At 42.8% G+C, this 27118-nt stretch overlaps 1 protein-coding gene across 1 annotated transcript; it reads left to right on the top strand.

The window, feature by feature from the left end:
- Positions 1–3020: 3020 nt before the first annotated feature.
- Positions 3021–26534, top strand: sestd1 (SEC14 and spectrin domains 1). Its single transcript, XM_029247453.1, has 19 exons — positions 3021–3262; positions 5709–5804; positions 6207–6292; positions 7952–8060; positions 8899–8989; positions 11190–11303; positions 15409–15522; positions 15754–15848; positions 16228–16283; positions 17980–18191; positions 20161–20283; positions 20924–21118; positions 21210–21324; positions 21581–21740; positions 21858–21939; positions 22244–22366; positions 22512–22703; positions 23217–23338; positions 25498–26534. The coding sequence occupies exons 3-19, from the start codon at positions 6238–6240 to the stop codon at positions 25664–25666; spliced, it is 2127 nt and encodes a 708-aa protein (XP_029103286.1). The 5' UTR covers positions 3021–3262; positions 5709–5804; positions 6207–6237; the 3' UTR covers positions 25667–26534.
- Positions 26535–27118: the final 584 nt, after the last annotated feature.

Below are 27118 nucleotides of genomic sequence, written 5' to 3'. Positions count from 1 at the left end.
TGCTGTCACTTGGGATCGCTACATCTACCACAATGGCCCTCTTCTCCTCCTTGTCGACCACAACTATCTCTGGTTGCTTGGCCAGCAACTGCTTGTCAGGCTGGAACTTGAAGTCCCACAGGACTTTAGCTCAGCTATTTTCAACCACCTTTGGTGATGTCTCCCATTTGGACTTGGAGACTTCCAGTCTGTATTCTGCACAGATGTTCCTGTACACTCTCCCAGCCACTTGGTTATGCCTCTCAGTGTACGCTGTCCCAGCTTGCATCTTACAGCCTGCTACTATGTGCTGGACTGTTTCAGGGGCGTCTTTGCACAGCCTGCACCTTGGATCCTGTCTCCTATGGTGGACCCCAGCCTCTGTGGATCTGGTGCTCTGGGAGAATGAGGACTCACTACAGAGTCTGATGGCTGCTGGTACAAATGACCTGTGGAAGCTCTTCAGAACATCACAACTGGACCCGCCTGTTGCTGAAAGTGCTTCTTTGCTTTACTATGGTGACGGGCACAAGGTGCGAGTCACTGTCCCTGATTAATAACTAACATTATTAATTATATTACCTGACAATTTACATAATTAATAGCATTAAATGTTCTGAGCTCTGAAGAAGTAAACAGTATGGGTGATGATTCTGCTGAAGTGGGTGGGAAGGGCCCTGACATACAGCTCTGCACTAGCCAGCGCTGCTAAACTGGCTGAATGACAACCAGCTGCTATCACTTGAGGACTCGCATGGTGTGTGTGTGGGAGAACTCACCGGACAGGTAGAGCTTGACTTACGACATACAGTACACCTTGTCTGACAATCTGGACTTACGATGGTTATCCCATTAACCTTATTCTACTATTTGTGACGTCTAATGGAGATGCTTCGCATGCCATGTGATGCCATTGGGTGCCGCAGGGGATCATATTTCTTACATTTACATTTATATTTATTTATTTAGTAGACACTTTTCTCCAAAGCAGCTCCCAGTGAACACTATGTAGTGTTATGAGCCCACACACCTTGTTCACCAGGGTGACTTACACTGCTAGATACACTACTTACACTGGGTCACTCATCCATACATCAGTGGAACACACTCTCTCTCTGTCACTCACACACTCTTACCGACTCACTATATCTATAATTGCGTTTGTTTTACAAAGACATTGTTTTATTTACAGAATTTTTTCTCTGTGTCCCCATTCATGTCACCTTTTATTTAAAATGGCCAGCAGGTCAGTATTCTAGTGGTGCAGGATAGAAAAAGTGAAAGACAACAGATTTAGAAATGAAAGTGAGAATAAGTGCACCAATAAAGTGTAATACTGTCCTGTACTTTATATTATTAATTTATTTATTATTATGTTTACATAGATACAATTATTATACAGCATCACATCTGTGCATTTTAATAATTTACTTGACCTTATGGTTTATATAATGCAATATAATGGGGTTTGCAGCTCACGATGGCGGTAGTAGGAATGGAACTCCATTGTAAGTTGAGGACCACCTGTAGTTGAACACTGGCTGACTGAAGTTCTGATAAACAGTGCATGTTTCTGTTGATGTTCTTGGCAAGGGTTAGTTCACCTTCACGTTATACTTTTAAAGCGCCTTCCCCCTTGTTTGTTTTGGCTAAGTTCATAAGTACTGTAAAAGCCTTTTTTTCTGTAGAGACCTGCTGTCCCTGCGTCCTTGGTCCCACATGTCATGGGCTTACCGCCCCATCCCATTTCAAGGAAATGTGCAATATTTGTGCTACAGATAAAAAAAAAAAAAAAAAAAGAACACCTTGAATACCAATGAAATTTCAACACAGAGCACAAGGCTGAAGGAGGAGGGGGCACACCCAGGATGGGACGTTATTAAACTTTATTTTCCTCAAAATTTTTATCCAAGTTAATTTACATTAAATAACCAGGTTTTCAGTGATTTACCTGATGTATTAATTTAGATATGTACTTTATCCAGTGGTAGTATATCAAGAGTAAGATTTAAACTTGAAATCATCAGACTGCAAGACAATGACCAACTGCTGTGAAACCATCTGCACAGCTGTGTTGTCACCTTGCATTCTTGGCAGGTGTAACTCAGCCTGAGCACATCTTTCATGCTATTGTGTTGCCCTTAAGTCATTGGCTTTTCTATTGAAACAACAGTTAACCAAAGTCCAAAAACCCAATGAACCAAATTTAAAAAGGCCAACGTGTGTGTGTTTTTTTCTGTGTCATAATGAAAAGGGCATACTAAGCTTGCTAGTTCTAATTATCTCATTTCCAAGGCAAAACCCAAAAATGAATACTAAACTCTAGATTGCCAGTTTTTCTGTAAAACTGTAGAACACTTTTCCTGACCTAGTCTAGAAGGAACACAAGGCTTTCATTGATTGTGTACAGAATGAAGGCAGTTGAAAGTGTCCAGAAGCAAGAATTGGTCAGGTTGTAGATATGGTGCATTTTTATTTTCAGCAAGAAGTACTGAAAAAACTTCAGTATAAGAAGCAGTGTATATAAGAAGTAATAAACATTACACTCTGCGATGTAGTGACGCCCTGTCCTGGGTGTCCCCGCATGCTTTATACAGCCCATCAAAGACACTGTATTTTTTAACACTGAACCTAACTAAAAAGTGGGCTGGTCTATGCATTATTCAGCTTTTTCTGACTGCGATGTAGTAAAAGCAACTTTCTTTGGGATTGCAAACAAATCAAGTTACAGACAGACGTCTCGTCCTATTTTGCTGAGTTGAGGAGCCGCTCTACTGAGAAACTGTATTCAGTTACTAGATATTACCAGAGTTTGATGTTGTGTAACAAAAGACATTAATTTAATGGTCATTTCAGCGCTGTACACCTTTGAAGTTCAACAAATGCTCTGTTTTAAAACGCATTTTAATATTTTGTGCAGAAAAGGCGTATTTCAAAAAAGCAATGCAGTGCAGTGAAGCTCAGTTTGACGGGGCGGGGCGTTCCTTGAGGGGCGGGGCGATCCTTGCGGGGCGGGGCCTCGTCCGCACGGGTCCAACCCACTGAAAGGCAAAACATCTGTGGCGCTGAAGGCTCGGCGATTGTGTGGAAAATCCTGCTTGGACGCGCGAACATGCGTGTTCTGGAGCTGCGGAGGAAGGCGCCGCAACCCAGTGACCCGTAGCCATTCCAGAGGAGAGCTGCGCGCCGTCTGCTGCCATCGCCGCCGCCGCTCACAAAGGTTGCAGCCGTCAGACAGCGGTGGAGACGCCCGCGCCGAACGGAGCCATCGCGTCTGCGGGAGGTGCGTGTGTGTGGTGTGGCCGGGGCGCGCGGCACTCACGTTACTGACCGGGGGGGGCCGCGAGCCGCGAGCTGCGAGCTGTCCGCGGCGCGTGCGTCTGCACCTTGGGCCGCTGTAGAGGCGCTGCGTGGAAAATTGGGTCATTGTTGTCACAAATTGTGTGAGTGGGTGTGTGTTGTGTACGGGGGCTTTTGCGTGACGGGGCCGCTGGCATTCGGGGCGAAAAAACCCCCGTACTACGATGGCTATCGCCCGGCGGCAGTCTATGCGTACGGTATGCCGCATTCTTAGAGACGTGGCTGAAGGTGTGGTCACCGAGTCCCGCGCGCGTGTCCCGGAGTCGCGCGGCTGTGCTGCTGCTGGAAGCGGCGACATGGTGGCAGCTGCGGTGAGGCACAGGCCAGGAGCAGGCTCTCTGCTCGGGCTTTTGTTCCGCGGCCGTAGGCAGGGGCCGTCCAAACACCTCCTTGGCGCGTTATGGGCCGGGGACCGTAAGCGGACGTTCGGGCAGTAGCACACGCACACACCGTCACACGTCGTGGTGACACGGACACTGATCGTGCGGTGCGGCTGTCCTCTCACCACGCGCCTCTTCTTCCATTCACTGTGCCGTTCACGCGCTCGCGCAGCCTTTCTCTCCACGCGCCCGCCTAGCTAGCTAGCCTGCCGGCTACATGGCGCAGCGCGCGCTCTGCTTCTTTGCCCAGACTCGTCGATACTCACCTGTGTTCGTGACAAAAACAGCCTCGAATAGGCTGCAGTGACAGTTATTGCTGTTCTAATTTTAAAAAAAAAAAAAAAAAACAAAAACATATGAAACAGGCTATTCTACATGGCTAACCTGCTACGTGTGCGCGCTTCGCAGAGCAGTACTAGTAGACGTATTTGACACACATCACATGTCACGTTGCAACATCCAAAGTTACGTTATTAATCATACATAGGTTATTAATGATCTCTTTATTGAAGGAGAAAGGGCACCGTTCAGCGAAAATGAAAAAAAAAATATTAAACTCATGATGAAACAAAGTATGAAATACAATAGTGTTTTTTGGTTGTTGATTCTGCTGGAGAAAACAACAAGGCAGCTGTTGTTGGTCAGACCGCTTCAAAAGATTAATTTAATGGTGTGGTATTTCTTCAACTTTAACATAAAAAAAAAAATCAAATTTTGACATAATATTATTTATAACGATGTATATTATGGACACCGGCGTGGCCTAAGTTTGTCAGTCAATATAAATGTTGCATCTATTCTATCGATTTATCCATTACGGTGAGATGTTTCATTTCATAATTTTGTATTTAAACGCAAGTTCTTTTAATATTCTTTTCGATGTTTGCCCCTTATCAAAATAGATATGAATTTTTTTTTTTTCTCTCCACATCTGAGATTTAGTGTTCCCAGGGGTGCTGTACCCCTACATTGAAGTACATGAGAAAACTGGAGGGCTTCATTCCACTCAACTTGAGTCTCAAGTTCTCTTTGAAATAACGTGAAATATTGTGTTTGTCACAGGGTTATGGAACAGGGTGACAGTGCGCTGGTGTTGCACTCTGTTCTGAAAACACTGCCTTTTTGTGTTTTAATGTAGGGAAGGAATTAACTCCGGGGCACGCTGCAATTTGCCGATGGACGCGGAGGCACGTCCGGGCCGGCCGCATCTCAATCTACTAATGGTTTTATGTTCTGCCTACTTTGGCTGCTGCCGCAAGAGCTCTGCTTGAGCCAGTTTCTCTAAATCTCTGCTCTGCACATGCTTTCCGCAGGACATGTTGTGTTGCGCTGCTCTGCAATGGCTTACGTGTTATTAAAGCTGGAGTTGTGAGTTTGTAGGGCGAATGGCATCATCCGTCTGAGCCATTCGCTCTACAAAGTCCTTTGCGGATCCATTCGCGCTGGGGTCATTGCACTTCGGAGAACGTTGCTCACTTGTATGGGCGCCGACCCCCTTTCCCTTACTCTGGATTTACACACCGTTGTTGCGCCGTGCTGGAATTGTACTGGGTGACTCCGGGGTCCTTGTAGGAGAAACCCTACACGTCTTGAGTGTATAGGCTTGGATTGGATTTTAATACAGCACAGCAGGTGGCGTAATGGTTAGGGCCGTTGCCTCCCAGACTCAAAGTGCCTGGTTCAAATCGTCCTCCTGCGGTAGTCCCCTGGATCAAGGTACTTACCTTAACTTGATACAGTAAGAATAACCTGCCGTATACTGGTAAATCATTGCCAAGTTGATTAACATTGCAGGTCACCTTGGGCAGAGGTGTCACTAGATTAAGGTCAATAATAATAATTAAATGGCATCGAAATGGAAAGATGTTCCTGCAGCTGTGCTTAAGGGAGACTTGTGCTGTTATTTTTTGATTAGTAAGTGATTCAGTTGCCTCATGAAAATGGTTGGACCATCTTTGTATCTGTTGATGTTTTGTTGTTCTCTATTAGAGCATGGGACAGATGGGAAACGCCTGAAGGAGAAGGTGAAGGTTCTTCAGCTGCCACACACTTGTTTCCAGTTTGGAGACAAATCAGACTCAGGAGGTTTGTAAAAACTTTGTCATTTCAGGCATACAATCATATTCTCTTAGCTCTTTAGACAGGAAGTTTTTTGTCTCTAGTAGATTTTCAGGGCATCCAACTGTGCAGCTATAGAATGTAAATAAAAGTATTTTACATTTCACAATTTAATTATGGTGCAGGTTAATTATTATGTTATAATATCTGGGCTATGTTAAAATCTCCCAACTGCTTCTATAAGTGCAGTTGTCTGCATGAAATTAAAATTACAGAAGGTCTCTTTTTGCATTTATTCTCAAATCTGTTATTTTTCTTATCACCCTTAAACACCGAACTACACTGAGATTTTTTTTAAACATTTGATCTTAGTTAGAATTTTGATAGATGATACTATCTCATAATATTATTTATATTATTTTTTTCCAGCTTTGTCTTTTGAAAAAATTGATTGAGCACTATGGAGGCTACAACCATATTGCCTATCCTGAAGAAGAAGCTGGCTTTTCTCTCTGGTAAAAAATGTATTTGTTGTTGCTTAACTTAATGTATATCGGTGAACCGCATTTTTTTTGTTTCACAGAGGATATTTAATCGCTCAGTTGCTTATGTCTATTTTGGGGGCTGTTTAGTAAAGATTTACCTGTTTTCCTTCACTTTCAGTCTGATTTAGATTTGTTCTGTGATATGTTGCTCTATGGTGGACTGGAGTCTTGTGCAAGGCGTACCCTGCCTTGTGTCCTTTTCTTGTGGGATAGGCTCTGGACCACTGCCACCCTGCACTGGAAAAGCCTCTATTCATAACAGATGGAATGTCTGAGATGTGCAATGTACTGCTGCCTGCTGTCAAAGCAGAATATCTTGCTTTGCTTACAAAGGACGCAGTTGAGTGGACAACCTGAAATTAAGGCAACTGAGCAAGCTGGCGAAATCCATGCAGTCTAGTAAATAAACAGTGGCAGTAACACAGGAGATACACCTGTTTTACATGATGTCTGTCAGGTATCGGCTTCTGTTCTGGGTGATGAATGCATCTGTGTCCCTCTTGAAGGTTGTTGAAGTTATCTCGGCTCTGCGTCACCCTTCATTCTGGTTCAGCTTTGACTTTTTCCTGGTTATGTCTTTGCCTGGAGCACATGTCAAGTGAAACCTGTCACCATGTAATTGATGCTTATTAAATTTTCAGGAGGCCAAGCATTTGTTGCTTGTAAAAGTGACCTTCTGCGTTGCTTTTTTCTATGCCTGTACTTCTCACACAGGCTTATATCAGGTTATATATTTGTGGAATGTAGTTTGTTTTATATATTACGGACCTAGCTGTGATATCAGTCATAAATGGATACAGGCTAAAGTTTACTCAAATTGTGACTCTTTATTCAGCTTATGCAAGCAAAATTAAATAGGATTTATTTACAACCAAAATTGGGATTCCCAGTAGTGCAATAGTTAACACCTTACACCTCCCTCACGTAAATGGGCACGATTGTGTGTAACTAAAATTACAGAACCAGATTTATGTACATTATATTTTCCCCTTCTCAGTTTATTAGCCTTTCTCAGAGTGGTGAGTGAAGTATGTGTCCTGCTGTGGTGAAAAGGTGTGAAGTAACAGAATAATCTGTAAGCAGCCATCCCAGAAAGTGGTCTTTTCAGAGGATCTCAATGCACACATCTTCCTGAGTGCTTTTGAGAGACCGAAGAGACTTTTGTTAAATGTTTGGTTTGTCGTGACTAAGATGGGTTTTTTGCGGAGATGTAAGACTTAAATGGCCTAATGAATTACTTTCACTTGAACCACACCGTTTCTCTTTGTAGTTTCACAGATTACTTTTCCTGTTGTGAACTGTTAAGAATGCGGCTGGAACCTTTTGATGGAGATGTTTAATTCTTTGTGTTAAAGGACTGTTCAACTTTTCCAAAATGTACTGAAATGATATTAGGTTTATAAGATGTTAGAATGAATTTGCACATGAACAGTTAAATCCAAAAAAATATTACTGGGGAAGTTCTGTTCTGCAAGTACGGTATGTCACACGTTTTCTGATGGATTCATCTAAAAAGTTTTGAAGTGATTATTTATTTCTCGGGCAACATTTGAAAAGTGTCTTCTTTTCAGTTTTCACGCAACGTACATTTGTGTCTCAACCCCCCCATGTTATTTGACACCGTTTCAGGAGGCAAGGACCGGCGCAGCGGGCTCATCCTGACCATCCCATTATGCTCAGAGCAGACCAGCATGGAGGAGCTCAGCACCACCCTCGACTACCTGCTCAGCATACCCAGGTGATTTCTGGGATTTTGGGTGACGTTGCACATTCTTATTTTCCAAATCGCATCCTGCACACTCATATGTTAACAGTGCTCTGGGTGTTACATTTGTAATAAAAATAATTTTGAAGGTTGTAGAAATGGAATGAACATTTATTAGTTCCTTCTTGTGGAATTAAAGAGTTTCCAAAACTATATGAATATAAGGGGCTTTTGTCTGATGTCATTTAAAATGTTCCTCCTCCATCGAATTGTTTACTTGTGCTTCTAAGAGTCCTGTACAGGCACCTCTACTTGTCTGGGAGGGTGGTGGGCTTGCTTTGACTTCAGAGGTCACCACCCCACCATCTGACATCCTATAAATTGGCTTCATTTGTTGGGCCTGCAGCTGCTTAATGAGTCTAGCATGGCTTCACACCCCCAGGTGTCCAGGCATTCATAAGCCTCTCCAAAATGGCGACACATCCTGCTCTTTGAACTCTGTCGTTCCCTGGCTGTTATGAATGCTGCCGTTTTGGATTGTCTTTCTGTTTCTGGGGCAGTTACCTCGCGATCATTCACAATCTGGACAACTTAATTTTGGACATCACCAGAGCTGTAATTCTAAATGTATAATTGTTAAGAACATTCTCTGCTGAAAATGTCCCTCCTCCTCTGTCAGAGGATACACACAATATATTCTCTTCCTCGGATTAAGAAATCATGTGAATGTGAGTAGATGAATAGGGTCTTGTCATCACATATTTAGACTGGCAAAGGAAACAGTTGCCTTTGGGCTGGACCTTTTCTCTTTGTTTGCAACCCTGTGGTTGTTCCTTGTTAAAATTTTTTTTTCTTCTTTCGCTGCCTTTAGTGAGAAGTGCAAAGCAAGAGGCTTCACTGTCATTGTGGACGGCAGGAAGTCACAGTGGAACATAGTGAAGACAGTCGTATTGATGTTGCAGGTAAGAACAAAGGATTGCATCAATGTGTATTGTCTTTCTGCTTTCCACGTTTGGTCCTGTTTTAATTGAAAGGAATCATTTAACTGCACAACCTGCGGAGTACCCCCCTGCGGCAGCTTATATCCATACCTGCGTCGTTTGCATCTTGTACTGCCAGTGCTCTGATTAATCGTTGCGTTTATGAATATTCACAATGGTAATTGGACACACAGGAGTATGCTTATTTACATGAGGAAATACAATGTCATGTGCATTTCCGGAGTTGTCAGACGAGCCTATGGTTTGGAGATGGGAGCAGCACACCTGTGGTTTTTGGACTGTTTATCTAGATGTCTCACTTGGTGGAGGCCATTCATCTTCTATTAAGAGAAGCATTCACCACAGGAAAAAATGTCCCATTTCCTTGACCCACTTATGCTTTCTACCATTGTCAGAGATAAATGTTGATGGCATCTCTAGAATTATTCTTCCATTTTGAGAGTCTTTCAGGTTCTGTATATCTTCGCGAAATTGGCCATGACAGCTACATTGTGTAATTGTGTTACTGTAATGGTATAATGTTCTAAAATTAGAGCAGTAATTAAGCTGATTTGATGGTGGTTTGATGACCAGCCTATAATTTGGACATTTTCCTTAACGTATTTGCATACAAAAACAATAATACATTTGTAATTACTCAGTGGCAAAGCCTTTGCTCTGAGAGGAAGTCATGGTAGCATACCTGTAACATGTCTGTAACTGTGACCTGGTGCTCCGTGTTTTTACAGGAAAGGTTCAGAGTCCTTTGCTAACGTGCCGGAGGGTATTTTTCTGCTTTCCGAACCAGAAATAAATGCAAAGGTCATGGGAAATTTTTCTGTCTAGCTGGAGATAGTACTGTTCCATGCAGTGCTGAATATGTTTCTCCTTAGTTGGCCTTCGGGTTTAAAGTGGTATCAAGTGCACTGGGATTTTTTGTTTTTCAGAAAGGTGAAGTAACTCTCTAGCAGTATGAAGAGGGTTATTACCAATGCACACGCTGAAAAGACTTTGCTTAGAAAATGATGTGAATACAATTTTCCTGTGGCACAATTGTGCAAATAAGAATGCAAATGATGGAAACGAGGGATTGATACATAAGACCATTGCCCCTCAGTAACTTTAAGATTGGTGCCTACTTTGTAATTGTTCAGGTAAACAAAAGCCAGATTTTGTGTTAATGAAGAACTTCTAATAAAGCTTCAGTGAAAATTGTTTAGCTTATAACCTTCTCCAAAGCAACTTACAAAGATTGGCTGGTACCACTATCTGCTTACAGTTTGGACCCATTTATTACAGCAGTGTATTCTTATTGTATCAATTTGGAGTAAGTACTTTGAGGGTACTGCAGAAGCAGTGGTATTTGAATCAGAAACCTTTAAATCATGCAGTGAGGCTTTAACTACTACACTAGTCCACTTCCCCTGTAGCGCGAGAGAGTGTGTGCGCGCGTGTGTGCGTGCAATTTGCATGCTGTGCACTTCCGCAGTGTTGGGCTGCAGTGCAGCATCTCCTGCATTTCAGCATTTCAATGAAGTAGTTCTGTTCCTTTGTGCTATGCAATGTTGCAATTGTTCAGAGTCTAGCCTGGAACCATAAGGTTGGGGACAGAGTACACTGTGGACAGAATACTGGTTCAGTCATCTCTCTCTCACACACACACACACAAACACACAGTATGGGCAATTTAGCATCGCCAAATTGTGAAGATGCTTCCAAGTTGTACCTTTCTTTGAAATGGTATTACATTTTAACCTGAGCAGAAGTGCCGTGCTTGCATGCTCATTCCCTGCAGTACAATCTGCTGAAAGTAGTTAGCCAGTAATGCTTGTTGATAGAAGACAGTCGCTGTATTGGCCACTCAGCAGATTCTGTGCTAATGGATGGGGACCGTCGCAAACCGATGGGTCTGCTTGCAGAAGTCCGATTCCAGCTCATGTCTGAATGTTTGGTTACATATTTAAGATGCAACACTCACAGCTGTTGGAAATGGGAGAAACTTAAATGTCAACAGTACAATTTCAGCTGTTACTTAGTTCCAGCTTGACACTTAGTATAGTTGGTTCACACTAGCACTTCACTGTCTTAAGGCTGAGAGTAGTTTTCAATATCTATCTTTGTGTAGCTTCTTTACTTACAACAATTAGAACTGTGTTGAATTTATGGAATGGTATTTTTCTAGAATGTAATACCAGCCGAGGTGTCCTTGGTGTGTGTGGTGAAGCCCGATGAATTCTGGGACAAGAAAGTCACCCACTTCTGCTTCTGGAAGGAAAAGGACAGACTTGGGTTTGAGGTATGTGTTTTCCTTTCTTTTATTGTGTGATATACAGTATTTATGTATTTCCTATTAGCATTGTCAGAACCTAGTGGTGAATTGTGTTGGGTATTTAGCAGTCTTTCTTTCAGTGTTCTCTAGTACAGAAATTATCAACAATGAACTATTCCTAGGGTCATATTTCTTAAAAATAAATTTACTTTTTTCATTTTTATTAAAATTATTACTGAAAAGAAAGGCAAAATTTTGTATTCAGCCTGATCTGATGCTTTTTTTGTTGTGGTACTATCTTTAATTTAGATGTGCAGTTTGCAGTGATAAAGGCTTTCTGTGTGTGGAGGAAAAAATGTATAATCTATATTTGTGTGTAGATGTCTTTGTGTGTGTAGTGCAAGACAGTGATAAATTGTTAGGACTCTTAGATGGCCTAGAATTGCAGACATCCCAAAGGTATTTCCTGTGCATGCTATTAGAGGTATTGGTTATAATTAATGATACTCAGAAATGCTCCCTCTTTTACGGGCCAAGTGGAAAGTGCATTTGGACAGCTGCCCGACAGCGCTTGCATCACAATATCCTAACGCAACACCGTGGACGTCACATGCTGGACACCAGCGCTCTGGAAGGATTCTGACTTGGGGGCGGGGGTTGGTGTATCGTACCTTTGTTTTTAATGTTTCACTGGGTCTCAGACTGACCCCGATTCACAGTGTCTGTTCAGCTCCTGTTGTGGAGAGAAGCGCCGTGGCTCTCTGAATAAACAATGGCCCGTGAGTCACACTCGGAGCCGAGCGCTGCCGTTGTTGATGGATAGTGCTGAGGGGTGGGATGGTGTCCCATGGGCTCTTTCTGTTTGCTCTTTAAAGTGGAGAGAGGCACTCGGAGCTAAGGCCTTATGTACAGTTGTTGTTGTTGTTAAGGGTGAAATTCACATTCTTTGACTGTGTATTTGAAAAGAAATTTGTATATTGTCATCATGCTGTTCATGTCGCATAATCGCTATCCTGCCTTATAAAGGCCATGATTACATTTAATTACATTTATTTGTTTAGCAGACACTTTTCTCCAAAGTAGGGTACATCTCATTGAAAATACAATGTGTGCATTACATTAGCAGGAACAGACACTTAGATGCAGACGCATGATACTTAAGTGCAGTTTATTTCCGCCATGTGAACCAGTGTTCATCCCGTGAGTTCATGATACGATTGTCACGTTACCCTGTAATGGCAGTAAATATTTAACCTGAACAGTTAAGTTTCTTGCTCATGTGTAAAACGGGACCTTCTGACATCAGCTAATAAAACTGGTTCCAAATTTCTGCTCCATCCATTTCAGATAGGTATCATATCTTACTTAAAAAGAAAAAATTAAGCTTGCATCACAGAAGGAGAAGGTTACAATATTATTTATTATTCCTTATAATGAACTTATTCCTTCATATAATTATAATTTTTTGTTTCACAGTGCCATTGAGAGATTTATGCAGTTTTGTGAAGGTCGAAATGCACAGACATGCTGGAAGCATTGTGCATGTAATTATTTATAGAACTCGACTCACAGTAATGCTGCCACCGGAAAATATATAGTCCAAAGAAATTGTTTAGTGGAAAATACCAAACATTTATGACTCAGCTTTGTAGTGGTTGTTTTTTTTTTTTTTTTTTTTTTCCCCCTTGGTGTGTGGGTTTCTCTGCTTGTATATTTGTAAATTTTTCCAAGCAGCTTAAGTAAAGTCATGTTAACTGTGTCTATCTTAACATGGTAAATGTGAACTGTATCAATAAGGTACTGGATGCGCAAATGCATTTTTGGACACTTGTCTAATTTTTTCCATGAAGGTTCATGAGCGATAAAAATGGAAACAGCCTGTTGGACCACAAGCAAATTATTGCCTTCTTTCTAGATTTATATTGATGTGAAATACACATATGCCCTCCTCCTTTTCCTCTCCTCTCCCCAGATACCTGCCATGACTTCCTCCCATTGCTCTGCAGATTGAACTTCACAAGGGCGTTGCTTCACTTTTTTCTTTACTGAAGGGGAAGCTATTGATTGCTGATGCTGTTTCCAATTTGGGTCTCCTGCAGGAGCACAGTAAGCTAGATAAAGGGAATTTTTAAAGGAGACTGTCAGTTTGTTTGGCAAAATATGTAGTTGAAGTATTATTTTGATTCGTATCCTAATTTAACTGTATCTTGGTATTAAGAGTTGGTTTGCCCCCATTGTACAATTGAGCAATGTTTGAGATACACGAGTGTGGTAGTGCTTAGGGAATAGGCTCATTAATGCTCTCACGTTGACGTATTGCACGGCAGCTGTAGCAGTGGCCCTTGGGCCGACATGACTTATGTGTGTTGTGAGGCTCAGACAGACATCCCACTGTCTGACACACAGAGAGCCCAGTGTGCACGTTGTGGCTGGAGGTGTATCCTCACGCTTATCGCTCAGCCATCGCAAGTGGGGTTTGTTTTTTGGTGCTTCCACTGTCTCTGTTCGGATGTAGGCCAGCCATCCCCTCCGGCCTCCTCTCTGCTTGGGTTGTTAACCGTGAATAAATGTAACCAGATAGTCTAGATTAGCCAAGCAGGGGTTAATCCACCAGGATGGAAAACCTATAGATATGAGGGCAAAAATTGCTTCAGTTGAGGTTGTTTTCTCTGCTTAGTTTTATGGGATCAGTGGCTTGTGCTTGGACGCGCAGATGTTGGGATCCGAGTGCATGCTGGCAGATTTGAAATGGGGACGTGAATAATGTTGGCTAGGGAACCCCCCTTCCTGCATCCATGCTCAATAAAGGGAGCTTGCATTTTTACAGACAGAATTGTTCAGTTAATACCATACAATCATATTGTTTCTCCTCAAAGTTTTCTGTAACCACAAAATGTGTCATGTTTACACTTAGTGTGTCCCTGATTGAGTGGTATGTGTTTTGCTCCTGGGACCTGTAACATATGTGCAGATTACAAGTTACTGCTTGGAGTTTCACAGAACCCCTTAATCTGTTCGTAGTCCGTTGCGATGGATCATATGGGGAACTGTTTACAGATGGGTCGCTTTTTGCAATCATAGGGGTGTGTCGCTGTGATGAGTCAGTGTACAACTGTGCCATTTTCCAAATTAAGTTTTCAGACCAAAATATTTTCCTCCATGTAGCACAGACTCTAAAACCTGCCCACCTATGTGTTGTAACTTTCTGCAGTACATGACAAGGGTCTGATTCTCTTCATTAACAAAGGTTGAATGAGTGTCTTACTCCAGCCTCTCAGCAGCTGTGATACTCTTCATTACAATTGAGCTTTGCTTTAAAATGCTCACATTTGCCTTATTCTGCTTTGCAATAGGCACTCACACCAAACATGCTTCATATTACAGTTGTGTGGCATTTTTAGAATCCATGAAAGATGTTAAATATATTTCAATCCCTGGGTATTTTGATTACAGTATCCCTATGGTTCCCCTCCCGTGGATGTCCCAGAAATTTGGCTTTGTATGTCAGCCAGACCCTCCTCTCCCTGATATTGACTCAGCTGTGCACATCTGCAGTGGCAGCTGTTGATTCACATTGCCGCCTCTCTTCAGGGAGTACCGGATCGTTGGAGCTTCGCAGTAGGAAAATAATGACTCGAACCATAGAGAATGAGACAGGGCACCATGTCAGCACTGGCTGCTGTCAGATCCTAAACTAAACATTTATGGATAGTCAGCAAAGTGAGCACATGCCTCTGACCAGCCTGAACAACCTCAGCCAAGACCCCTCTGAGCAAGGTGGAGCCCGTATAATAAAATGTCAGAATATTTTTGGAATGCACCTGATCCTCTTGACTTTTTTTTTTTTTTTTTTTTTTGGAGACCATTCTGAGAAATCACTGTACCTGAGGCTGAGTCTCTGAAGATTATGCTGAGTTAGCAGCAGTTAGCAAGGTGTGCAATTGTTCTGTCTTCGATTGTGCTCCCATTTCGTGTTTTTGGACTAAACTGTTAATTACAAGTTTTTTATTATTTTCCCTCCTTTTTCTCCCTCTCATCTTTTTATTCTGCTGTAATAGTGGCCGTTCACATGAGTGTTGAAGCCACAACTGGGTTTTTAACTCCTTTCCCTCATACCTCTTCCATGTTGTAGGTCATCCTTGTGTCTGCCAATAAGCTTACACGGTACATCGAACCTTGTCAGCTGACAGATGAGTTTGGAGGAAGCTTGGTCTATGACCATATGGACTGGCTCAACAAAAGGCTGGTAAGCTTTAAGAGTGGGCATCACACACTGAGGTGTTCCTCCACTGAAATGTTCCCAGCCAACACTTTGCTGTGTCTTGTCACTCTTCCCCAAGGGCCTGGCTGCCATGTGTGTCAAAGCGGTGCAGTCGAAGGAGGCTTCGCACAGGGGTGCCAGTAGTTATTTTAGCAAAAGTATTTATTCAAGTTACACATTTAATAAAATGTGTCCTGATGTGTCTAATCTGCTCAGGTCTTTGAGAAGTTCACCAAGGAGTCCACATCGCTGCTGGATGAGCTGGCGGTCATCAATGAGTCGGAGGCGGGAAGCCAACCAGACAAAGACAGGTGCTTCTTGTCTACGGCCTCAACAGCCTGCGTCAGTTTGTGTCAGTGTCTGCCAGGGAACTTTCAAGCTGAGACTGTCTCCAAAATATTGTTTGCGATGTGTTTGTGTCACTGTGCTTTTCTTTTTGGCAAGAAAATAAAGCCATGCCTGCACTCACTCACTCACATCAGAAATGAGTAACTAAATTTCAACAGTTCCCTTCAGATTAAATGGAAACATCAAGACTTAAGATAGCAGTCTGTTCAGCACTGATAAAGCTGGCTGTATTCTTTTCATACATTTTACACTTAAACATTATTTAATATTTTGTTGGCATTTCTCAGTTTATGGTGGCACTGTAACAGATGTTCTTATACAAGCTTTCTTTTTTTTAATCAGACCTCTGGATGGTAACTTTCTGCCATCTTTTGACCCTGAAACAGTGCTACAGACTGGTAAGTTTAATTGCTGCTGTTAGTAGTACATTTCACACGCACATTTTCGGAACCGCTTGTCCCAGACGGGGTCGCGGGGAACCGGAGCCTACCCGGCAACACGGCGTAAGGCCGGAGGGGGAGGGAACACACCCAGGACGGGACACCAGTCCGTCGCAAGGCACCCCAAGCGGGACTCGAACCCCAGACCCACTGGAGAGCAGGACCTGGTCCAACCCACCGCGCCACCCTAGTACATTTCAACACATCTCAAAACCTTTGAGTTCTTTCCAGAACTCATTGATTTGTACTGTTACACAGTTTGCACACACACGTTTTGCTCCGTTTTGATCACAGTTGAAGCAGGCTGTAGTAGTGCACAGCAGGGGATCCGGTAGATTGTGCCATCAGTTCTACTTTTGAAGCGTGCTTCTTTCACTGTTCTCAAGGTTTGTCCACAGTGTGAGTAACATACGTAACACAGGCTGGCGAGAAAAGGTATAGCTAGTGCCCTAAAGCAGTTCTTGTCCGTGACTAAGTCTTCGCTGCAGTTCTTCCCACAGAAGAAAACTTTGTCACCCACAAATTCCACATGCCTTGAACAAATGCCTTGCATAATGAGGCTGTAAAAGTGTTTTTGCAACTTTATGGCTGAAAATACAGTGGCAAGGGGACAAAATTAAAGGAAAAAATAATGAGTGGGGAAAAAATAAGCTTGTTTCTGAATTGGGATAATACAAGTGAGCACGTAGTATGTTTGGAGTGTACATGTCTTCTGTACTGCGGGACGAAGAAGATGTTTTTCAGGTGATATAGTCACTCGGAATTGCTCTTGGCGTGTTTGTTACGGTTACGTTACATAGGTGTATAGTTGGATATTAGGCAGTGTAGTGCAGTGTATCTGGCAGCGCAAGTCACTTTGGATAATGGTGTCCACTAAATACTAACTACTGCATTTATTGACATGTTATCTGCTTCACTGTTCTGTAGCACATGCTTTCATCAACTTTTTTGTCCAGCTTTATGGCCAAAGCTGTATCTGCCGTGACCGGCATCCCCAAGTGCATACACTTAGGTGCTTTGCTTCATAATGTCCCCACAGCCTGTGTTTAGACGTTCTGCCACAACCCCAAATGTGCAAAGACCAGGCGCCTCGCTCATCTACTTCTGCTCGCTTGGTGGTCCCGCGCACGAAAGACAAAGCTCGGAGGTTCTCGGTTCTGGGTCCGTTGTGGTGGAATGACCTTCCCCTGTCACTCAGAACTGCGGAAACTCTGTCTGTTTTCAAGAAGGGTCTGAAAACCCACCTTTTCCAGATCCACTTTGCCCAAGATCTCTTCAGATCATCTATGATGTAACTGTTCACGCATCGTAACTCCAGAAGCATCCCCAGATACAACCTTTATTCAGCCATTACTCTGGTATTGTACTGCTCATTTGTGTATCTTACAATATTTAATAAAAAAAATTGGTGTGGGTATCGGGATTTGTCTGTCTTATGCACCTACTTGAACAATGAACCTCGGTGGAGCAAGTGGTAGGGAACAAACTAGGTTTGCTTGAGCCTTTCATGTCTGCAGCTATGTCTGCTTCTCTCAATGTAATGCATAAATTGTACTTTTGCTGAGATGTACGTCACTTTGGACAAAAGCGTCTGCTAAATGAATAAATGTAAATGAGTGAAGCACCTCTGGTCCCTTCATCTTTCCCCTTCCAGGCCACGAACTGCTGTCGGAGTTGCAGCAGCGGCGCTTCAATGGCTCCGAGGGCAGCACAGCCTGGTCGCCCATGGACGACGAGCTGCTGGCGCAGCCGCAGGTGATGAAGCTGCTGGACTCACTGAGAGAGCAGTACACCAAGTACCAGGAGGTGTGTCGCCAGCGGAGCAAGCGCACTCAGCTGGAGGAGATTCAGACCAAGGTCATGCAGGTATGGCTGTGAAGGGCAAGCACTGTTGAGGGGGATTCCACAACTGATTTCTCTTTTTGTGGCAGCTGCTGATACTGTTGCAGTGTTACTTCAAAAATATCCAGTTCAAAAGCTGTCTTTCCAAAATCCTTTCAAAGTTTTTTTTAAAAAAAAAAAAGCTGGTATTTCTTCCACGTTTTTCCTGGCCTGTCTGTGGAGTTGCTCTGCAGCGACAACTAGAACGAGAAGTGCCTTTTCTGTATGACTGTGGGAGTATGGGATTATTTTTTTTTCCCCCTCTTTTCCTGGACTGTTTTCACAGAGAAGAGCTGTGACATGACCCACCCTGTCACCGATCTGTCGGCCGTCCCAGAAAAAGAAGCTAACAATACACAACCTTGAAGAATTGGGGTTTTTTTGTCGTTGTTGTGCAGGAGTGTTTTTGATTGGCTGTCCTGGCGGTACAGTGTCCATCAGTAAAATCCTGTCATTGCTGAGCAGATTGTGCTGTGGAGCTGCTTTTGTGGTCGACAAGCAGTCAGTCGGTGGTGTCTGGGTAAAGGGTTCACACAGCACCTGAGACCCTGGGACTACTAAGGCCATCTCCTTCACTCCTCTCACCAGCTTAGATCACAACAGTTCTGCAGTGAATGTTCTGGGGTCTCAGTGACTCCATTTGTGTGACCAGCTTCTTGGTTGATTTTGTTTTTACTAGTTACAGTCTGTACGCATGCTATTATTTTCCTTTCGTTCTGTCCGGAAACAAAAGTTTTATTTGTGCAGTGCTGACATAAAGACATGTTTCTGAACATGAGATATCTTTTCTGTTTGTTTAGGAATAGAAAGGAATAACACAGTAGGGCAGTTGAGCAAATAACAAGTGTTATCGTTTATATAAGGACAATCCCCTGTTTTTAATTTTATTTTTTGTTTCATATCAGTCTGGACTTGCCAGGTAATATGTTTGTTCTAATAACCATTTCAAGGACAAATAAATTAACTACATAACACAAATTGTTAGCACTATATATGCATATTATATCTCGATTCATTTGTTATCTGGAAATCTTTTTGTGTTAAGATCTTGTGGATACTTAAGACAGCGATCTGTATTTTTTTCATATATTTTAATACATTTTACATTTAAAATGCCAGATAACGTTTCTTTTTATTAGTTTTTCAAAATTGTTGTTGTGCCATAATGACAGATGTTCTTACATGGAATATACAGTGTGTGTGTGTGTGTGTGTGTGTGTGTGTGTGTGTGTGTGTGTGTGTGTGTGTGTGTGTGTATAACCTTACATGTTGCAACAGCAGGTCTGAGGATTTCAGTATTCTTAAACTAAATGGAAAATCACGCTGTTCAGTGATGCATTGTAAACTTACAAGGTTAGTTAGCTTTAATAATTCAGTAGTAATATTTTGTTGTGCGGTGGCGCGGTGGCGCAGTGGGTTGGACCACAGTCCTGCTCTCCGGTGGGTCTGGGGTTTGAGTCCTGCTTGGGGTGCCTTGCGATGGACTGGCGTCCCATCCTGGGTGTGTCCCCTCCCCCTCTGGCCTTGCGCCCTGTGTTGCCGGGTAGGCTCCGGTTCCCCCGTGACCCTGTATGGGACAAGCGGTTCTGAAAATGTGTGTGTATTTTGTTGTTTTGGTCTGTATCTGAAGTTCCCTTTATGAAATCAGTTATACTGATGACCCAAATGATGAATTTTCTTATGCTTGGAAAAAGGAACATTTAGTCCATGTGATAGCTCATATGAACCTTTGACACCTTTTGGGACAGTGGACTTCTTGGAAATGGTACTTGATATTGCAGTTTTTTTGTTCCTGCTTTATGTGTGTAGATGTGTTCATGATGTCGCTGTGTTGCTGCTTCTGTAGTCCAGTGTTGTTGCTGCGAGTCGGTTTTATTTAAAAAAAAAAAAAAAAAAAGTTCTTGGACTGGCCCACCGCTGTAGCGTCCACTAACAAACTTGTCCGTGTGTGCAGGTTGTGAACTGGCTTGAGGGCCCTGGCACAGAGCAGCTCCGCACACAGTGGGGGATCGGGGACTCCACCAGAGCCTCCCAGGCCCTGCAGCAGAAACATGAGGAGATCGAGAGCCAGCACAGTGTAGGAGGCTGCCCTGCCCCGCCCCCTCTCCACAGACCTACCCCTCCAGCCTCTCTCCTCCCCCCACTTAAAACTCTAATAAAACCCACATTGTTTCTGAGCCTGGCTCATTTCTTTGGTTCCTGCTCAGCCACTGACTGAAAAAAGTCTTGGCCAAGGGACTCTTTTAACTGGTTCAGTTTAATGGTTGAGCGGAAGAAGTAAAATATGAAAAGCAGGAAGCACTTCCCCTCACTTAATTGCACAAATGTTCAACAGCACACTGTTACAGGGAATGGAGGTTTAACTGGGTCACACATGTTCTTCATATTCTTATAGCTGTTCATTTATGTCCTTGTTTGAGGTGAACATGTATGTGTAGCAGCCTTTAGAAACTGCGATGAGTACATAGTATGGTGTCTTCAGTAGCAACTAGTACTGATCTCAGTAACATTGCTTTTATGTAGTACTGAAATATACATCCTGTTATGACTAGACTGTCACTGTCATCATCCTGTGAACAGTCTAAACAAGTGAAATGTGTCTTCGTGTTGATGGCAGCTGGTGACACTGAATGTCTGCAGGCTTCGGTGAACTTGTATGTTTGTGTTACTGGAACGGCGGATGGCGTTAAGTGACCGCGCATGTGTATATGTTACAGGAGTGGTTTGCTGTGTATGTGGAGCTGAACCAGCAGATGGCTGCGCTGCTTAGTGCAGGGGATGAGGAAGACCTGGCGGAGCTTAAGAGCCTGCAGCAGCAGCTGAGTGACGTGTGCTACAGACAGGCCAGCCAGCTGGAGTTCCGGCAGAACCTGCTGCAGTCGGCCCACGAATTCCACGGGACGGCCCAGGATGTACGCCGAGTATCTCCTGTCACATGTTGCTGTTACAAGCCGCTTGTGTGGACTGTCCCGTTAATGGTCCTACTGCTGTGTGTCCCTTCAGCTGTCCCAGCAACTGGATGGGTTGTTGGGCATGCTCTGTGCGGATGTAACCCCCACGGACGGAGCAGCTGTTCAACAGACTCTGAAGCACCTGGAGGAGAAACTGAAGAGTGTTGGTGGGTAGATGCTCTCATGTTTGGTCTTGTACTGCAGCTAAAGCTAGCAATAGCTAATTTGTCTGTTAATTAATTGCTTTTAAAATTACTCACACCCCTCCTCCCAGGTCAGAACTGATGCATAATACTATATACAATATTCTGTATAGCAGTATGTGTGGATTCTTATTATTCATGAATATCAGACAGGTTAATTGTACCGTGGTAACGATAAATGTGGCATGCTAATGTGGTTGTACTTCTGTTTGAACTCTAGAGGGAGCTCTGCAAGGCCTCAGGGAAAAGGGACAAATTCTTCTTGACCAGATCTCCAATCAGACGTCCTGGTCATACGGCAAAGATATCGTGATCAAAAACAAAGAAAACATAGATCATATACAAAGTGTTATGGAAGACATGCAACTGCGAAAACAGAGGTTCGTTGTTGCAGTTTGACCTTTAATATTTCTGTACCTTAGTCAGAAAACATTTTTTTTTTTTTTTTTTTTGTGACTTTAAAGATTTGTGAACCAACTCTTGACTCTTTTCCACAGATGTGAGGACATGGTGGACGTGAGGAGACTGAAGATGCTCCAGATGGTTCAGCTTTTTAAGTGTGAAGAGGATGCCACGCAGGTGCATCGGCTGCTGCTCCAGCTTTGTCGGTTTAAATGACCATCTGTAGTGCTCTGTATTTACATTTCTTGGTATAATGGGTGTCATATCCAGTTTAGCCTTGCCAAAAAGTCTCAACTATTAATGTGCATTTAAAGATGGCGTGCTCCTCTCCCTCTTTGTACAATTGAGCGACAGAAGACATTCCCACCAGAACTTGTGACTTGCCCTTCGCTAGTGGGTCATTGCTGCTGGAGTGGCACAGTTACTGGATGGAAGGCACCTTCTGCTCTCAGTTCTGAGTTTCTCTCCCTTTTCCTTGTAGGCAGTTGAATGGTTGGGGGAGCTTCTAGATGCTCTTCTGAAGACTCATGTAAGATTAGGAGATGATGCACAAGAAACCAAAATTCTGCTGGAGAAACACAAAAAATTTGTGGATGTTGCACAGGTATAGGGTCTTGCATATTCTGACAAGCCTAGTTTCAAGAGTGCTACATACCTACATGTTGGCCAGTCTGATTCCCTTCATGATATTCCCCCCCCCCCCCCCCCCCCCCCCCCCTCCTTCCAACCCCTTCACCTCTCTACTCCAGAGCACCTATGACTATGGCCGACAGCTCTTGCAGGCCACAGTGGTCCTGTGCCAGTCGCTGCGTTGTACCACCCGCTCCTCAGGGGACACCTTGCCTCGCCTCAACCGCGTATGGAAGCAGTTCTCGGTCACTTCCGAGGAGAGGCTACAGCGGCTGGAGATGGCTAGTGCCTTCCACACCGCTGCGGAGAAGGTAGGCACATGAGCAGGGTTCATGTTCCTGGCAGGCAGGCAGAAGGGTAGAGGGTATGTCTTCCACACTGTCTTAGTATTGCATGGCTTGCGGATATGACGTGTCAGTTTCTCTGTTTATGCTGACGTGCTGCTGCTGTTATTGTAAGGGTCTCTCAGAAAAGTTTAGGCTTGTACAAACATTTTGTTTAGCAGCTCATTTGATATCATTGGTTTGGTTTCACTATCGTATATGAATTTGAAAATTGTTTTTATGGTTTTTTTCATGCAAGTCCATAACTTCACCTTTTCATTTGCTGCTGATCCTCAGACCTCTTGACTGAGGGAGAACTAGTTTAATGGAGCTGAGTTTAAGTGCACATGAAGAGATTGCGGTGTCTTGAGAGGAGAGCAGATTATTATAAATGATTTGTCCAGTTTTGTCAGCAATTGCATAGTCAAGCTTTGTGATGGAGTTGGAGACAGTTTTATTCCATTTGTTTTCTTCATCTTTGTCATCTGTCCTTCATGATAGATTCTGACAGGTTGCTCAGAACAGTCAGAGACCAGTGTGGATTTGGAGGTGTATGAAGAGGTTGAGGCAGTGGGCAAGTCTCTGCTCGACAGGCTCACTGTACCTGTGATCTTCCCTGATGGGTAAGTGAGATGTGAGATGATCCCTCCGCCGTACTAATAGAGATTCCCTCGATGAAACCTTTCACATATGTGCCTGCAAACTCATTCACTATTCTGTAGCAAATATTATTAGTTATTTATCAGATGATGTTGAAATGGCAGGTTGGCAACATGATCATTTGTGAATCAGAAAACGGTGCTGAATAAAAATGGTTAGGCATCCAATATGGAAAAAGTGTGTATGTTCTCTGGAAAGTTTGTTCCTTTTTGTCTGTGGCCAGTTAGCTTTCTTACAGCTTTAATAATTAATATAGCTATTACAGTAATTTAATATTAATGTTTAATGTGTAGCCTACATTTTATTTGTATTACATCTCATCTTTTGTTCAGCGCTCTCTCCCTGTGTGAGAAGAGCACTTTGCAAAAATGAATTGAATTTGGATGTCTGATCCTCGCTTAAATGTAAGGCAGTCAGATTTAACAAATAACGATGGATTTTTGTACTCTGCGCTTGTACTTTTCAAGTTACACGGATGGAAAAAAGACTCCATCATACGTGTTGTCCTCTTTGGCAACAGTAGCTGCATGTAAGTCTTTCTTTGTCTCTTCATTTGGGGCCTCCTCTTTCACACAGAGCTGCTTCAACAGCCCAAAGTTTGACGGCTTTCTTGATTTCACAGCTGGGAGCCCAGCGTCGCCATTCAAATGGATTTCAGTCAGGACTTTGATGTGACCACTTAAAATCCCCGTTCAATTCTGCATTTGCTTAAGTGTTTTGGATTATTTTCCTCTTGGAAGACCCATTTTCCATACACCCTGAATTTTTTGACTGACGGTCCCAGTTTATGTACTGGAAAGTACTTACTGGTAAATTCATAATCTGGAATACTGTAGTGTGGAATACATAATTGACTATAATAATAGTGATTTTCCCAGGCTGTGAAGTGGCAAAGTAGCCCCAAACCACTAATTTTTATAGTTTATATGAGGTTCTTGTGTTCAGAGGTGGTGGTTTTGGTTTGTGACTATGCTCATAGTTCCACTTCTGACTCCTGTCCAAAAACCATTGTTGCAGGAGTCATGTTCTCAACTCAGGTTACCTCTGGCAAACCTAGCACATTTTTACTTACTTTTTTCCCATCGCTGTATTCAATGTTGAAAAATCAAAATATGGAATTCTTGAGAGGAAGCAGCACTGGAAGCACCTCTTGGATTTGTAGGTTGTCATGAAGTCGTATGATTTCACACTCATTCACACGTTTCAGTTTACCTTGCTCTGTAGATAGTTTTCTTGGGCAGTTGATAAAATTTTGTTGAAACAAACGTGTGGAATTCTGTGCGTGGGCTCAGTGGTAGAAAGTATTCCCCAGTTTCTGTGCAGTTGGTCATCCTTGACTCATTGCTAGTTTTAGACCATTCATTGGTTAAGCATTAAACCCAGTTTTACAGATTTGATTCAGAGGACCGTAATTATTGTTTGTGGGTATGTCACTCTGTGGATAGCTGGTAGTGTAGTGGTTAGAACAACTGCCTTTGGACCCAAAGGTTGCAGGTTTGCACCTCACCTCTGGCTGTAGTATCCTTGAGCAAGGTACTTACTCTGAATTGCTCCAGTAAAAATTACCCAGCTGTATAAATGGGTAAATAATTGTAACCTTAACATTGTAAGTTGCTCTGGAGAAAAGTGTCAGCTAAATGAATAAATGTAAGTGTTTGTGTGTGTATGTATGTATGTATATATATAAAAACGAGCAAGTGCCAGAAGGGGGTGAGTGCCGTTTTATTTTGTACCCATTTTTCTCCTGTTTTTCCGTAGTTAGGGGTCGTTAGACTTGTGATTTGTGTGTGTTATTTTAATAGGGAAGATAACATCACAAAGGGTTACGGTTCACTTCTGTTTGTTGTGCTGCTGTGCCTAACCCCTGGGGAGATGGCTTATGAGTTGCCAGTGGTCAATAAAGCAGACCCTTTTGCTTCCTGAAAGAATTGGTGGCGGTCAGTTTCCATAACTGTGTTGCAGCCCAACCCTTGACTGGGCTGTAACACCCAGCTGTCATAACGCTGATTGTTCGTATTGGACCTGTTTTGCTCATTTTTCCTTTCCCTTTTTCCTCACTGAACATTGAATGTTGCTTTCTTGACCGAGTGCTCCCGCTTTCCCGTCCTTCCTGCTCCCCCAGGAGCGAGCAGTATTTCGGCAGCCCCAGCGACATGGCTTCCTCTGCTGAACACATCCGAGACAGAATAAAGCTGGTTGAGGTGAGGAGGCTGCAGCAGGAAGAGGTGGAGGTGGAAGCGGCCGAGCAACGGCTTGAAGAAGAGCTCGAACCAACCCTCCGGGACAGCTAATGGCACCGCACTGCTGCAAGTCATGGGCGTGAGGACTCGTGAGAAAGAGCCCGTCATTCTGTGGGTGTCACCGCATTCCTCCCATCTCGGCTCTAGTACACCCCACCAAGCCATGTTACCTTGTTACGTGCATTTGAAGACGGTGGCACCTGTACTCCTTTAAAGGTTACTCGGAGAGCAGGACAGGAGCGGATTGCACTGAACTCGCCCCCACAAAGCTTTACCTGGCCTGTTACTTGTCCTCCGCTGACGGGTCACCGAGCTTACATGGTGCTACTAAACCTGTAGAATGTATAGAAAGCGCCCTCTCGTCTTTGTTACTCCCCGGTGCTTTAGACTTCTAGGCCTTAGGCGAATTCCCTCTTTGTAGACAGTAAGCAATGTATTTTATATTTTTGTTTCATTACTTTTTAATATCCTTGGTGGTTGCTGCAAGTTTTTTTTTTTTTTTTTTTTTTAGTGTGCCGGAACGCAGAACTCTCCTAGTCTCCTAATTACTGCTTTTGATACTCGCATAAACTGCCTAATGTATGGTTTTTAAGTAAATATGGACTGTATTTTTCACCAATATTAGCAATGTTAACCTGCTTTTAAAGATGTGCAGATTGCTGTTATCTGTGTACATCCGTGTACATTATAAAATCAAAGCTTTGTTAGAAAATGTAGATTAGAACTGTATAAGCTTTTAAATTAAAATATTAAATGGGACTTATGTTCAGTCTATTCATAATTGTCATTTGAAAGTGTACTCTCCTTGCATCTTGAAGCATGCTATTAAAAATTAAATTCTATATTTATTTCAATTTGTTTTTATTTGTAAATTGCTATGGTTTTACAAATACAGCAGCTCTTGTTTTTGGGTTGCAAGGCTAATTGTGAGTTTTACAAACATCTTGTCTAAGAATAAATAAGCAGACGTCTGAAAAAGTTAATTCTCATTTCTTTAATCTTGTGTGACATATATAGTTTTTTTTTTTTTTTTTTAACTACACATGCATATGAATGGATAGTAAGTCACCGTGAAATGTTTTGTCATGAAATTGTTTATTTTTCTAAATTTGTTTGGAAATCGCCATTTTCACATTCACCTAAGGTCTCTTCAAAAGATGAAGCCAGTAATTGTCTTGACCGCTAGGTGATGCCATTTCCACGCTCAATATAATACCTCAGCATCCACGTGTGAAGCTGCTTGGAGGAAAAAACACTTTTTAGTTCATTTTCCACTTCTCCGCAAAGTGTCTAGGTAAGATTTTGCAGTCAGAAGAGATTTGTAATTTTGCTCTTACTGGCAATTTTTTGCAAAGTGTGGCCAAGGAATAGCAACACATACCTCATCTCTTTTTCTACAGATCTCATTTGTATTGTGTTACAGAGCAAAAACTGCCATTATTTGATTTGATGAGCTGTTAGAATAGTTTTAGTTCATGGTACTAATGCCATAAGTGGAACTTT

The sequence above is a fragment of the Scleropages formosus genome, chromosome 21 (assembly GCF_900964775.1).
Source record: "Scleropages formosus chromosome 21, fSclFor1.1, whole genome shotgun sequence".
In the NCBI taxonomy this organism is placed as follows: Eukaryota; Metazoa; Chordata; class Actinopteri; order Osteoglossiformes; family Osteoglossidae; genus Scleropages; species Scleropages formosus.
This window is presented reverse-complemented; position numbering and strand designations above follow the sequence as displayed.